At 43.5% G+C, this 15,659-nt stretch overlaps 1 protein-coding gene across 3 annotated transcripts in view; it reads right to left on the bottom strand.

Moving 5' to 3' along the window:
• The window catches only part of LRP2 (LDL receptor related protein 2), a 304,101-nt gene extending 293,860 nt beyond the window's left edge, over positions 1–10,241 (bottom strand). For all 3 annotated transcript variants that reach the window (XM_068245578.1, XM_068245579.1, XM_068245580.1), the window contains exon 1: positions 10,078–10,241. In XM_068245578.1, coding sequence (XP_068101679.1) covers positions 10,078–10,168 — 91 coding nt within the window. In that variant the 5' untranslated portion in view covers positions 10,169–10,241. The remainder of the gene's footprint in view (positions 1–10,077) is intronic.
• Positions 10,242–15,659: the final 5,418 nt, after the last annotated feature.

Genomic DNA, 15,659 nt, shown 5'->3' with positions numbered 1-15,659 from the left:
TAAAGGGGTTCTGTGGGGGGGTGCTGAAGGTAAAAACAGACACTTACCTGGGGCTTCTATTAGCCCCTTGTAGCAGTAATGTCCCATGCTCTCCTCATCCGATCCGCCGTTCCCCGCCGCCGGCACCGGGGATTTAGTCTAACAAGAAAAATAATGCGCGCTCCCACTCACGTCAACGGAAGCTTACTGCGCAGGCGGAGTGCGAAGGTTTCTTGTACTGCGCCTGCGCAGTAAGCTACCGATGACATGCACGGAACCGAGCAGGAGCAGCCGCAGTTGGAAAGCATGCCGCGCTAGACCGGGGCCGGTGGTGGAGAACGGGTGATCGGAGGAGGACGGCGTGGGACATTACTGCTACAGGAGGCTAAAAGAAGCCCCAGCTAACTGTCTGTTTTTACCCTCAGCACCCCCCCCCCCCATCATCCATTTTCCATGCATGTGGGAACTGTATTAGATGGGAACGTGCCCACTGATTAACATAGGCGGTCACATGTGGTGCGATTCTGCATGCAAGGAAACCATGCAGGTCCGTATGCAGATAGGTGGAACACATGCAGCTTTACAATACTGCCACTGACATTATGGTAGGGATTAGATTGTGAGCCCCTCAGAGGGACAGTTAGTGACAAGACAATATATACTCTGTACAGCGCTGCGGAAGATGTTGGCGCTATATAAATACTAATAATAATTAAAGTCAACCTATATAACCACATTATCCATTTCATGTCTGCAATTATAAACTGATATTGTGCAACAATATAGAGAAACAATAAACTGTACATTTCAGAAACAAAGAGCTTCTCTGTAGCGTCCAGCAAAGAACTTTGCCTAAGCTAATCATAAGTACAGTTATCCTTTAATGTCTAGCAGTTTAAGGCACGGGTCACTCCAGGGAGAATTGGATAACATAATCTATATATCTAAAAGATAGTTGTAATTAAGCTCGATGTGGACACACTGAGGCCAGTTGACAGTTCAACCACACAGCTACATACTTTTTGTGATTAGAAAGAGGGATGCTTAAGCCACATCCCTAATCACACCCCCAGCACACCCCTAGTCATGCATACTATAAAGAATTCATAAAAAAAATATGTTGTTTTATAATTCAAACTATGTGGTACGTTCTATCCTGGTTCATTTTCCTTCATATTAAAGGAACATTATCAATTAACATGTTTTTTGCAGTTGAGATAGGAATTATATGGAAAGTGCTGGTGTACGCATTTCACTGCTTATCTTTTTGTTTACTGTTATCAAAGTCCTTTCACATTTCACTGACATCAAGTTTAACAAATCTGATGGACTACTTAATCATGAAGGGAGGGAGGATTGCCTCATACTACATCTGTTAACCCTGTGTGTGAAAAAGCTCTTACTGGAAGCTGCCTGTGTCTTTGACTGAGTTGTCTGCAGAGAGCAGAGGAAATCTATCTTATGTGCAACATAAACATTTGTAATTGTGTGTGTGTAACCTGACACCAGAGGCTTTTCATATACAGTAACTCTGCAGTCTGACATACAAAGAAGAGTGTAATATTGAAACAGAGATTCATCTTTGCAAATGAAACATTCCAAAATCTACACACAATTAATTAAAGAGACTCTGTAACAAATTTTTCAGCCTTATTTCTTCTATCCTATATGTTCCTATAGCTGTTCTAATGTGCTCTGTTTTACTGCAGCCTTTCCTATTTGCACAGTGGCTGTGTTATCTCTGTTATATGATCTAATCTTCTCTCTTCTGTCGGCTCTGTCGGCTGAGGCTGGAATGTGCTGCACTGCTTGTCATTGGCAGAAGCTATACACAGCCTCTCCAGGCCCCCTGCACACTCTGTATGATTCACACACTAAGCTACTCTCAGCGTATCAATTGCTATGTCTTTTGTTTGTAAACACTGCATAAAAATGGCAATTACAAGCCAGGATTGCAGCAGGGAGTGGCAGAAACAGCACAGAGGGGCCCAGGAGAACATAATGAATAGAATGGTATGCTTTTTATTGTAAGAATTTTACAGTACGGATTCTCTTTAAAGCTTTTGCCTCTGATATTTGACATTTAAAGTAGAAAATGTTTACAGCTACTTAGACATTATTTGTACATTGTCATTTTAAAACTCATGGTTTGATAGTATTCCTTTAACATTTAGAAATAAGAAATATATCAATTTAAAGGATGGGAATAAAGTTTAGAGTATGTAGAAAAATACATATACTGTATATACTTATGTATAAGCCTAATTTTTAAACACAAAAAATGTGCTGAAAAGTTACACCCTCGGTATGCAGGTCATTGGAGCGGATGGTGAATCAGGTTTTGTTACTGGCAGATGAGCGTAAGGATTGTGCACTAGTGGTCCTGCTCTTGCCAGCTGGCTCCCTGCTGTGTCCATGCCCCCCATCCCCTGCAACATGGTGTGCAGTGTGCTTTGCTCAAGACTATCTGTGTCCCCTGGCTCGTGAATTGGAGCGTGCAAGCAACGTGTCAGCGGTGAAATGATCGGGTATTCTTTGTGTGTGGCAATTGCTGTGTCTCAAATCTATACAATACAATACAATACAATAACATTTGTAAAGCGCTTTTCTCCCATAGGACTCAAAGCGCATTGTTGACATTTTAAGACACAGCTGTATCATTATTGGGGCACATTTGACTATGGGGAGAGGGGATGACGTGTACTGGGGGCACATCTGGCTACTGGGGAGGGGGCTATACTGGATAGGGAGCTTATATGTGAGTCAATCAATTTTTCCTGGTTTCTGATGGAAAAGTGAATACCTCGGCATATACGCGGGTCGTCTTATATGCGAGTATATACAGTATTTGCATAGATTTGTACATCAGTCCTGAAAGAGGGACAAATGAGGAAGAAAGTGGGACACAGGGATTTGGTTGCCAAAGATAGGGACTGTCCCTCCAAAAGAGGGACAGTTGGGGGCTATGTAGTTAGCAATAAGAAGCTGCTCATTCAACAGCTGATCTGCCTAGAATCCCATTCTGTATACTAACCCTGAGCGATGGCTTAGGGCCTGAGCCCACTGACACAGTTGTGTCCGCTTTTCAGTTACACATCCATGTTACAGATGCTGAAAAGCAGACAGAAGTGGATACCATTGCGTTAGTGGACTTGGGCCCTTAGTGTGGGCAGTGGCTTAGTGTAAGCAGTACAGTTGTGAGCAGTGGTTTAGTGTGGGCAGCGGCTTAGCACGGCAGTCGTGGCGCACCCTCAGGCTTTGGACGGTGAGGGCTCTGTGGCGGTTGTGGTGTTGGGCGGCGGGGGTTCTGCAGCGGTTATGGTGTTGGGCAGTGGGGGCTCTGCGGCAGTTGTGGTGTGTGATTCTTTTGAGAATCAGGGGTTTACTGGTATATCTCTATGGGCCTACTGCAATTTCTGGAAGCATATGTGATTTGGCAATATGTTTTTTCTGCTCTTTAAAATCCTAATACATGCACTACTAAATTGCGATTTTCATTTGCAATCATTACCCGAATCGCAGATGCTTTTGGAAATCATGCCAGGCCCATAGAGGATACATAATTTGTCACTGTAATTATCAATTCTGTATTTTGTACCAGTGTCTATATTTGGTGTATACCATTGTCTGGATTATTTGCATTTTGCAATACAATATCGCATTACGTGAAATCCCCTGCAAGTCCGCAAAGTGTGACCCCTGCCTAATGCCCAGTGCATGTGTCCCAGAAGAAATCTAACAAGAAAGGAATGTGGAAGCTTACATTTTCATCCTCTTCCTAAAGATAAGATAAGATGCCCATTGACTTGCTGTTATGTGATCTTTTGGCATCATTGATTTCTGAGTCACACGCATGTGGCCAGTGAATCACAGTTAATTGTCAATGAAACTTTATTAATTCCAGCTTGCATGCATATTTAGATAAAATTGTATTGTGGAATAGACAGTGTGGAATCGGGAAAATCAAAGCACTTTGTGTCAGAATTATTTGCAGGTCATTGACCATCTCTGCCCAGAGTGGAACACCAGATCACCACACTGGTTCTGAGTCAGGGTTTCAAAAAGTAGCAAGAATCAGCACACCAGGCAAGTTACATTTTTCTAAAGGAACCTTAGCAATGGCAGCTTAAAGAAGACCTAAACTCTTCCACAGGAGAGAAGAAAAACACAGAGAAACCCACTCTGTGTGTAGTTAGAGATAACAGCCTGTCTAATTCTCCCTTATCTGGAAGTAATGAGCCACTGTAGCTTGAGCTGTCATCTGTATGATCTGTGCCACAGGTATGTAAACAAAGGAGTTTAACCCTTTCTGTGCTCACAACAAACCAGGAAGTAACCACACTGCAGCATCTCTTCTCTGCAGCATCTCTTTTAGAGCAGAGAGAAAGTCCTGGGTTTAAGTCCGCTTTAAGCAATAGTGAAATGAACAAAAAATACAAAAAAGTCAGGCACTTACCTATGGAGAGGGAAGGATCTGGGTCTCATAGAGCCTTACAACACACAAAACCTGATTGGATACACGAACTAAATAGAGCCTTCCAAGTCCTTGCTCCAGTGCTATCCCCTATTTATATTTGCCACCTCCAGGATCTCTTGGAAGAACTCGAAAGCCGCCCGTCTTTGGATGCACTCAGGGGGGTGATAGGGCTGGATCGAGATGAGCAGGAAGGCTTTATACCATAAGCAGTGATCCCCAACCCTGTCCTCAAAGCCCACCAACACTGCAAGTTTTGTATAAATCCACACAGGTAGTTAATCGGCTCTGCTGCAACACTAACTGTGATTGTGTGCGGTTTCCTGCAAAACATATACTGTCGGTGAGCCTTGAGAACCGAGTTGGGGAACTCTGCTCTATAGGATCCAGAGCCTTCCCTTTTCATAGGTGAGTTTCTGATTATTATAATTTTATTTATTTTTTGCTTCAGCATCACTACAGTATTGTACTGCACAGGGTACGGTGACAGCAGCGGGGAACGGCGGATCGTAGAGGACAGCGCGGGCGCATGATAGCTGCAGGGGGCCAGTAGAAGCCCCAGGTAAGTGTCCGTTTTTGTTTTCAAAACCCCCCACAGAACCCCTTTAAGGTGGCCACACATCACAATTTTTTTTTTAAACATCTGTTCAATTCAAGAATAACAATCCATTTTTCTGACTGATTGTAACAATTCAAAAATCTGACCAATGTTCAATTTCTCCCCAACCATGAATAAAATAATTGAGTGGATCAGTACATCAAGTAATTGACACACACCGTACAATTCTTGATAAAGTTGGTCTGAAATTTCCAACATGTCTCCAAAAATCGAAAAAAAAAACTGAAAATTTGGTTGGATATATCAATAGAAAACAAAGAAAAGCTCTCGATTTTTCGGGACAACTAATCGAAATTATCAAATTGGTGAAAAATTGGATCTTTTAATTGTATGGTGTGTGGCTACCTTAACTGTGGAAATTGAACCAATTTTAGGAGGTTATTTTGGGATGTCACAGCAAGTTAGGCCCATAAATACAACCTTCATGACTGTATTCAATTGGATTGGGCTGTACAATCCTGTCTTATAATCTTTCATTGGTTGACTCAGCACAAGATAACACTGTACAAACTCAATATCTGTATTTCTGCTTCCCTTGGGTAATCCCCAGACCTCCCTTACCTAGTCCAACTCATACCTCACTCCCTAACCCTAACCTCCTGTCTCTCCTTTGCCACTGCCTACATTAATCACTCTAACTCCTCCCAACTAGATAGTTGTAACTTTACCCATGTACTTAAAGAGGCACTGTAGTGACAAATAGTAGCAGGTAGTAAATAATTCAGGATACCCACTCATTATCCTGGTTTTGGCATCAGAAACACTTCCTATATCTATATATTCCTGCAGTGTTGGACTGGGAACTGGAAAAGCTGAGGTAATCCACTTGCTGGGCCGGCCAAGCAGCAGTAATCAGGTGTTGCTGCTCACAGTTAAGTCTTGCTACAGGTTTCTGTTGGGAGTCATAACACAGGGTTACTGCTGCTTGGCCAGCAAGTGGATTTCCTCAGTTTTTCGACCTCCCAGTCTGACACTGTATTGCTGTATATTAGATTGAAACCCCGCCGTCCCAATGATGCTTAGCCTAGGCTGTTTAGCTATGTGGAATTCTCCTCCCAAAGCATTCTGGGAGCCCAGGTATTATTGGTGCTATGATTAAGGACCATTGTGCGTCCGACACATGTCAGCTACTCGTTGATACTGGTTTTGATGTATTTTTACTCAAGATTTAAATAAATATTCATACTATTTGTAACATTGTGCGGAACCTCACTTTTTTTTCCGTTTATTATTGGTAGTGGTTTCAAGGCTCTGAGTATACAAACATTCCACAGCGATGCACCTAACAGGACTAAAGATGCTGGCACTACCCAGATACGTAACATCAAGACCTAATTCACACAGATATCTTTGAATCACTCATTTACCAGGCAGGTGAGAACCAAACAAATGCTACTGGACTACTATCTCCTTTTATCCACTGAGAGCATTCAAACAGTGGTTGTATGAGTTTGCCAACTTCTGCCGTTCATGGCCAGTTCAAAAACACACCATGCAATGGCTGAGGCTAGGAGCACACTAGGCGAATCGCTAGCGTACTGGAAAATTCATGCGTTTTGCCCATAATGAAAGTCTATGGGCAACATAAAAAATCTCCAATATAGCTTTCCTAGTGGTCTAGAGTGGGGCACACATAATGCAAAGTGGGGAAACCACTTGTGGGCTACATTTGATGGCTCGGTGGGCCAGATCTGGCATGTATGGTTTTGACGGATTAGCATTACAGGTTTGTACTCTGTACTGGGCCTTACCTTCCCTACCTCAAGTACCAGTGATACATATACAGTAAGGATGTATAGCTCTGATCATTGCTCCAGGCTCTGTGCCCATCCAATAATGGTGAATGCCTCTGCCTAGCACAGCAGCGGGTCACGCTAGGACTTTTAGTCCCTGACAGCTTTAGTGCTGTAAGAGGCGTATGCCTATCAGCCAGGGTTGGTGACTGGGCATTCCTAGCAGCGCTTGATGTATAATTACTTACTTGATTCCCTATAAGGAGCTTACACCAGGAGTTGAGAAAAGAAAGCTGATTACAATGTGAATATGTCTATGCAAGTGAAGTGGAACTGCACATACATGAGCCAGGAAATCAATTTCTGCCGCACAGTTAAGCAGCCCACAACAATAGGCTTTCATTTTCATTGTATGGCAATTAAGTTGTTCACAGGACAAGGGAATGGGAGGGGGGTTACTGGTAGTAAAAAAAAAGGGGGGGTTGTTTCTTTTCCTGGCAGAGTGAGGGAAGACTCCATCACAGATAGATTAGGGGCACAGTTCCTGCACTCCTTTAGATTGTCCGCCGGTCACATGCTAGCACCGGTTGCTAAGCAACCACAAAACTCAGGGAAAAAAGTTATTTCTAAACTTGCAAGCTGTGGCTGAGAGAGGCTTTGTGCTGCTAGCGGTCCTAACATCTGTTCAAGGCTAGACTGGCAGCTCTCTGACTGGGGGCAAAGGAATGGCCAAAACATCAGATCCAAGGCTGAGACAGCAGCCTCTATGGAGTGGCTGCATTTCTCTGCCTAAGCTGCTTTTAAGGGCTATAAGGAGGACTTACTGCTGGTTTTCAAGGAAGCAGAGCTAAGTCTTTCCTGAACGTACAAGAATAATCTGAATGCCTAGACTGCCTTGCGTGCCGGTGCAGAAGAGAAGAGTGGATTGGGGGGCTCAAGGAAGGACCCAACACTTCATAAGTAAAGTCCCTGAGGCTGTGGAGGTGAAAAGGGTGACTGGCCATCAAGGCACTGGCAATGGACTGTATAGTCAGGGCCGGTACTACCATAGAGGCAAAGGAGGCAACTGCCCAAGGGCCCCAGAGCCTGTGAGGGACCCTCAAGTTGCCCCTCCAGCTACGGTGACCCATCACAGTGGGGATGCTGTGTGTTTACTCTGTACAGGAAAAGAAGGAGGTGAATACAATGCTGTTAGGGGACATAGGATGGACACCTGATGATATTGTGTGACGGGGGAGGGGGGGGGGTCCCAGGGGGTGATTTGGTTGGAAGAGGGGGGGCATCAGGGGTCCCCCAAAATAATTACTTTTGTGCCAGGGCCCCATTGTAGCTAGATCCGGCCCTGTGTATAGTTTGCACGATGCTGGTGTTTTGATCCAATCTAAGTTACATGTATGCTGAAATCTAATCAGGATCAAGTGGACGTGGGTAAAATCGCCAGACCAATCATTCATCAGGTAGTGATCGACTGCGTGCAATATCAGGGCGTTATCGACCAACGTAGAGCTAGTATTAGAAGTAAGGTGGGTCAACACCATTGAAAAGTGAAATACAAGTTTTGGGTGGACTCGTCCTAAAGGTACGTAGACACACATGCGATAAATGATAATTGTCAACTGAAATGGCCGATAACGACTGCTTCCGTTCACAACTGGTGTGTGTACAGTGGCCATCCTATCACCTAAGGATTTGACATGTCGAATCCTTAACGGCGCTTTCTATTTTCGCTCCCCCTTTCCGACCGTGGGAAACTGCTCCGTTGTGTGCTGATCAACGTCCTTCCGCCCCATCAAGAGCAACAGAGCGCATTGCTAGCCGGAAGGCTGCATATGTGTCTGTACAGCATCGTGTCGCCCGAGGGTTTATTTCTCAATCTCCGATGGGTGGCAATAATCGCAAGTGTATACGTTGCTTAATATGGTAAAAGCTAGCAAACGGCATTATAGAGATTTCAGGTGCGTACACATATCCAATCTTGATTGGCCAATTTTACCACTTCCATGACAGCCAGCAGATTTTGAACACTTCGGACAAGGTAGCAAGCTCTTGTACTACGCGAAGGTGGTAAAATTGGCCAATCATGGTTGGTTGTGTGTATGTGCTTTTACAGTTCTGACATCTAAACCAAAATCACAAAATAAGTTTAACTCCCAATAGTCACACCTTTATCAACAATCTTCAAATATTCTACCAGTCGGCAGACAAATCCATGTGTTTGCTTTTATATTGTGTCGTTGGAAACTGTGACAGCGTCTTTAGAAATATGAGACAATAAAAGAAATACACATAATAAAAATTACTTCCTGTTATTAATATATATCATATACAACACTATGTAACAGGACAGTTTAAAACCCTCCAGTGCCAATACACTTTTCAAAAGGAAAATGAAGATAGTGGTAACAGTGCGACCTACAATTAGGTACATTTATATTTTAGGCTGCGTTTACAGTTATGCGATGTAGCGGCCGCATTGTAGCGCGCACCATTGCACTGCCATGTAACACCTATAGTGACGTTCACAGTACAGACAATGCAGTGTGGTCTAACAGCTTGCGGCATCCCAACGCAGTGCATGCACTTCGCTAGTACTGCAAAATGTGCACATTAACAGTGACGGTGAAGCATACTTTTCCTTGACTGTATGCTTCACTGTATTTTTCGTTCCTGATTTTACAGGGAACGCAATGCCCACTTTGAACATGGCCTTAAAACTACTGAAAGACCGTACACGTTTGGTAGCTTTGCAGCGCTAGATTCCCGGGTCCAATAGGCATTCAAGACTCTATCTACATGGAGTTGGTACATTGTTGTGATTACATGGGTTTCCTCCCTCCGGGCATCCTGACTTCCTCCCACATTCTAAAAAATATACTAGCAGGCTTCCATACAAACCATCCTATGGTAGGGACATAAGACCCAGGACAGTGACATAACCTGTTCAATATATTCTGTACAGCACTGTAGAAAGTATCAGTGCTCTATAATCACGTAAGTGACAATATAAACTGCTGCAAAACCGGCTTTGTGAAAAACATACAAATAAATACTAAAATTAAAATAATAAATAAAGAACTCTAACTGCTTCATTTAGTAATTTGCAAGCATGTACCAATAGCAAACATAACATAAAATAATACACACACGTATGATACACAGAACACAAAACAAGTGTCTGGAGGTAGTATGAAGAATAAACACAGTAGGATTAGAGCACAAGTGTCCTGATCACAGGGTCAAATGATGTCCCAGTGTCTGCTGTGCTGTCTTACCCTGGCTGTTGGTGGTCTTGATGCAGAAAGTGAGGAGCAGTCCCCCCAGGATGAGAAGTGCTCTGCTGTGCATTCTGCTGAGGTCTCCCATCTCTGTCTCATGGGAGGCACTGGACCAGCCTGCAAGCAGAGAGCTGGCCCAAGTGACACTGATGGGAATTTCTCCTTAAGTAGCCAAGTGGATGTGTTTTTTTTTCTTATCCAGCTAGTTGTAGAAGAAAGGCGTGCCTTCCATCTGAAGCAACACACTCCCCCCTCCAGACACCACATAAGCTCATTAGAGTTCCTAGCCAGGGAACCAGCATGTCAGCAGAACCTGCAGATTACTCCCAGCCAGACAGTCAGAATGGTCTAGATGAGTTATTAACAGAAAAAGTAACTGGGGTGTAAAAAAAAAAAAGAAAGGGAAAAAAAAGCTTGCACTGCATAGGTATCAAGAAATCAGGAAAGGGCTGATTTCATCAATGCCAACAGGTTAAGAAGATTTTGCTGTATGGGAAACAGAGCAAACACAGGCATCATATGTATGTACAGCTGTGTGTTGCCCATAGCAACTGGATTCTGCAGGTCTGGTTTATGTAAGAGAACACAATGAAAACTGGAGCAATCGTCCATAGCAGGGGCAGCATGGTGGCGTAGTGGTTAGCGCACTCGGCTTGCTGTGGTAGAACTGTAGATCCAATCCCAGCCAGGGCACTAACTGCATGGAGTTTGTATGTTCTCCCTGTGTCTGTGTGGGTTTCCTCTGGGCACTCCAGTTTCCTCCCACATCCCAAAAACATACCAAAAAGTTAATTGGCTTCCCTATAAATTGGCTCTAGACTATGATACATGCACTACATGATACATACATAGACATATGACTATGGTAGGGATTAGATTGTGAGCCCCTCTGAGGGACAGTTAAGTGACAAAACAATATACTCTGTACAGCACTGCGTAATATGTCAGTGCTATATAAATACTAAATAATAATAATAGCAACTAATGAAGGTGGCCACTGATAGTCCAATCAATAAACCAATCTGTACTTCCTATCCATTTCAATCGATTAAAAAAAATGTTCAGATCGCCAAAATTATCACGGAATGCTCAATTTAAGACAGAAGTCAATTGGGAACAACTGATGCCAATCTGATCTCAATTATCGGATCACTAACGATTCTTCGCTAAACATTGGATCGCTAGTGGCCACCTTTACAATCCTTGCTTAGTTTAAAGCTCCATTTCAGGCAAAGTTTATACATTCATTCAATAGAACAAAATTGTAAATGAATGATGGATAATTCATTTTGTAAAGCCATTGTTTTCGCAGAATAAAAAAAAGAGAAACAATGGCAGCTACACAAGTTCATACATCCCGTTAGATCCCTTTACAAGTTCATACATCCCGTTAGATTGTAAGCTGGCAAGGGCAGGGCTCTCTCCCCATTTTGTGTCTTGAAAATTATTATACATTTTATTTATCATGTTACTTTTGTCTCTGTCATTGCCAATTCTGTATTTTGTATTGTGTAATTTGTATCATTTTTGTATTTTGTCACTAATTATGTATCTTGTATATTGGTGTACACCATTGTCTGTATTATTATGTACCTCATGTTTGTTTCTTACTTTGTACACCGCCACGGAATATGTTGGCACTTTATAAACCAATAATAATAATACATCCTCAGCGATTCACAGCTGCCTGCTTACACTCTGTCAGTCTGATATACTTCCCCTCTCTTTGCATGGGCATTGGGACGGAGTGGGGCGATTGCTCTGTCATTTGATGATCTGCCTGTCTGCTGACCCATAGCTTATTATCATGGCTTGCGATTGCACAATGACTGGGGGGAAAGAGTGAGCAGGCAGGAAGGAATTTCTGAGGATCTTTGAAAACGGTTCTTTTTCTTTTGCAAAAAAAAATGTCTTTATCAAACTTTTGATGTGCACCACTGACTTTAAAAAGTTTTTATGTGCTGGCGTATACGTGGGCATGTGTGACATCACACATGCACACACATTACTCCGACAACCACGTGGGGCGCGAACCAGCAGCGTCCCGATATCGTTCGCCATTACCACCCCTTCACCCGATTGACCACAACGTCCTAACATCTTATGCAGGCGGAGGAAAAGATGAGAAATGCCGGCACTGCTGTAAACTACTTGTTTATTCATAACACATGGTGCAACATCAAGGATTCAAATTTCATGCATATTGAGAACTAACATACCGGTTTGCTGGTGAAGCTGTGCAGTGGGTGCTGGGGGATGAGAGCCTTACGGCCGTTTCGTGCAGATGCGCTTCTACGGAGGCAGCCTCCGTAGAAGCTGCAGTGCCAGCACTTTTCTATCCTACCTTCCTTTACGTCCTAACATCTTGCAGCATGTCCAATCGATATGACCAATTTTGGCTCGCAATTGGGCGCATTGTCAATCAGGCAGGCTCTTGGCTGCACCGATTTTTATTCGATTCGATAATAATTATCGAATTGGATGGTCGATCAGCCACCAAGTCAATACAGGTATGGATAAGGGTATTGTATTGGTAAGGTTTAAATATATATCCTTGGAAAAAACTCAGGAGACAAGTTAATTGGATATGGGCCATTGAGTTTACTGTGGTTTAAACTATACTCTATAGTGTGAACTTAGCCTAACCTTATCAGACTAACCTAATGACAACAAAGTTACTGAATGACCATAAAAAGCCTTGGGTGGAGCTATTATCATTGTGGTTGATTCACAAAACTTACCACGGATGATTTCACGTCATTGGATGTTCACCTTATCTGTATTAACTATTCTAAACAACCAATAAGCAAAGAGGTAGTAAAATGAAGGCCAGAAAGTAATATTAAAGTTCAATCAATAGAAACAACTTATTTTGAGTGAATTTCTTGCTTGGAAAGTTAAGGTGGCCACACACTTGTGAATTTTTTTTGTTGATATCCAGCTGATTCGGTCATTTTAATTGAATCTGCTAGAAATCGATGCCGCTGGTGTCCCTAGTGTGCTGCACAGACCAGAGAGATCCCTGTCAGATTTGATCTTAGAGAGATCTATGTGTTGGTCAAATCTAGAAGCTGTATGTGAGTGTATGCCCACCTAGATAAGGCAGTGTTCTTCCCAGAATTTTTTTCCAGCCAGGTGGCATGAAAAAGTAGCCGGGTGGGGGAGATGAAAGAATGCAGGTCCGGCGCTTCTCTACGCAAGTCTGCTTACAGCATAGGAGGAGGTGAGCCGATGACAGCCAGGTGCTCACCAAAACTAGCCGGGTGGAGCAACCGCCTAAAAGAGCCTGGGGAGAGCACAGTAAGGTGTGAAATAATTAAGGAGAGATACAGTAGTTCAGAAAATATGTTTTGAGATTCGAGAACGGTTCCAGGCGAACTTTGGGGGTTCGCGTTCGCCTGCATCAGGCGAACTTTTGCGGAAGTTCGATTCGCCCCATAATGCTCTATTGAGCCTCCAGATCACTGTCAGCAGACACATTATTGCCAAACACACTGGTCTCACTGCTGTAAGCCCACCCACCCTCCCTCCTCCAAGCAAGGTCCTTATACCATTTGACTCAGTTGTCTGCCTACACTAATTAGTTATGGGACAGCTGCTACAGAGATTTTAATTAGCCTATTGTGGGTCACCTCCCGCCTCCTCCCACCTTCCCTTCTACCCTTCTACCTATTCCCTCCTCCCTCCTCCCTCCTACCGGAGGGAGGAGGGTCTCATCTGCCAGGGAATTATCCTATTTCAAAAACCAGTATACATCATACCATGGCTGGGAATCGAACCCAGATCTCACTGTGTGGTGGGCAAGCACACTAACCACGGTACCACTACAGTAGTAACTGAAGCTGGCCTAAAATTTACCATTTATGCTCAATGCAATAGAAACATTAGGTTGCTTAAAGGGAACCTTAACTGAGAGTGATATGGATGTTTCCTGTAAACAATACCAGTTGCCTGGCAGTCCAGCTGATCTTTGTGACTGCAATAGTGGCTGAATCACAGCCTGAAACAAGCATGCAGCTAATCCAGTCTGACTTCAGTCAGAGCACCTGATCTGCATGCTTGTTCAGGGACTGAGGCTAAAAGTATTAGAGACACCTAAAATCGGAAGTTCGCGACATCTACTGAGTGGCCAATCAGAGGTTTGTTTCCCACCAAAGAACAACCTCTTGTGTGTAGGAACTCGATTAGCACTAATGGCTCTTATCCCGAGAGCCTTGTATGTGGTAATTGTACTAATTGCAGAGGTCCCACTGACAGGGAGCACATTTTTTTAACCTCTGGATGCCACTAGAAATGTTTATTTAAAGCCAATTTCCGTGATTTTTTTTTCTAACTAACCCTTTCCCACCCTCCCTCCCCCTTCCAGATAGTCTATTACTGTACCACCAAAACCATCCCATACTCACCTACGGGGCTCCAGTTGTCCCAGTGCATGGCAAGGCAACACAAAGCCTCTCTGAGCAGCTTGGGCTCTAAGGGCTCTTTCACACTAGAGGCTGCGGTAGAAAAGGCTGAAAGTCAGCCTTTTGCTTAACGCCAATACATAGCGTTTTCAAAGCGTTTTCAAAGAGTTTTACAGCTCATATGAAAACGTCTTTTTTTTTTTTCTTCTATAAAAATAAGTGAACAAGTCAGCTGTAAAACGCTTTGAAAACGCTGAAGTTGGTGTTTTCCATTGACTATCATTGAAACGCCAACAGCCAACTTCGGCTGTAAACAGCCCTGAAAAAGCTCCTGGGAGCGTTGAAACGCAACGCTCCAAAACGCCGAGTTAGATGTGAAAGATAAAATGAAAGTCTATGGACTTTCTTTTACCTAGCAAAACGCCAACTTCGGCCGTGGCGTTAAAACGCCGAAAAATCCCTCTGGTGTGAAAGAGCCCTAATTGACAATGCCTGACACCTTCCCTCCTACAAAACCCCATGCCACCCTCTAGAAACCCCCACACCACTCCCATATCACAAGACCCACCCTGCTTGTCACATGACTATGCCACACACCATTGCCTACCAAATATAGTGAAAGGAGGACAGTGGCCTCACATCTTCCCTCCAAATTCCAGCAAAGGTAGAGGGCTAGTTAGTTTGAATGCTCAATGCCCTCCCAGAAAAGAGCACAGGGGATCGGGACAATGTGGTGACTTTTAGGAGGTATTAGTGTTAGTTAGAGGGGATGGGAGGTAGAGGCAGCAAAAAATACAAACTGTGGACAGGCTTTAATAAAGCATGTGCTAATAACTTAGATCTGAATGTTTTAAACACAGAGTGTAATTAAGGCTGGGACGGACGCCTTCATCCCCCATCAACAAAAATATAAGGCCTATTGCTTAAACATTTGGCCCATCCAACTAGTCATTACCACAAACTGCCGTGGGCCAGATTTCACAATCCCCACTGACAGTGTATCTTGCTGTCCTACAATGACAATGAAGTTTCAGGAATTCCTGCCAAAACTTCCATGAAACAGAGCCAACCAGTTTTCCTCATGTTTAGTGTGACTGATCTCAAAGAGGCAAAAAATGGAGGAGCAGCAGCAGGGAGATTAAAAGCAGTTGCATAGGGAACCTCTGATTACTAGTC

Source organism: Hyperolius riggenbachi, chromosome 7 (genome assembly GCF_040937935.1).
Source record: "Hyperolius riggenbachi isolate aHypRig1 chromosome 7, aHypRig1.pri, whole genome shotgun sequence".
Classification (NCBI taxonomy): Eukaryota; Metazoa; Chordata; class Amphibia; order Anura; family Hyperoliidae; genus Hyperolius; species Hyperolius riggenbachi.
This window is presented reverse-complemented; position numbering and strand designations above follow the sequence as displayed.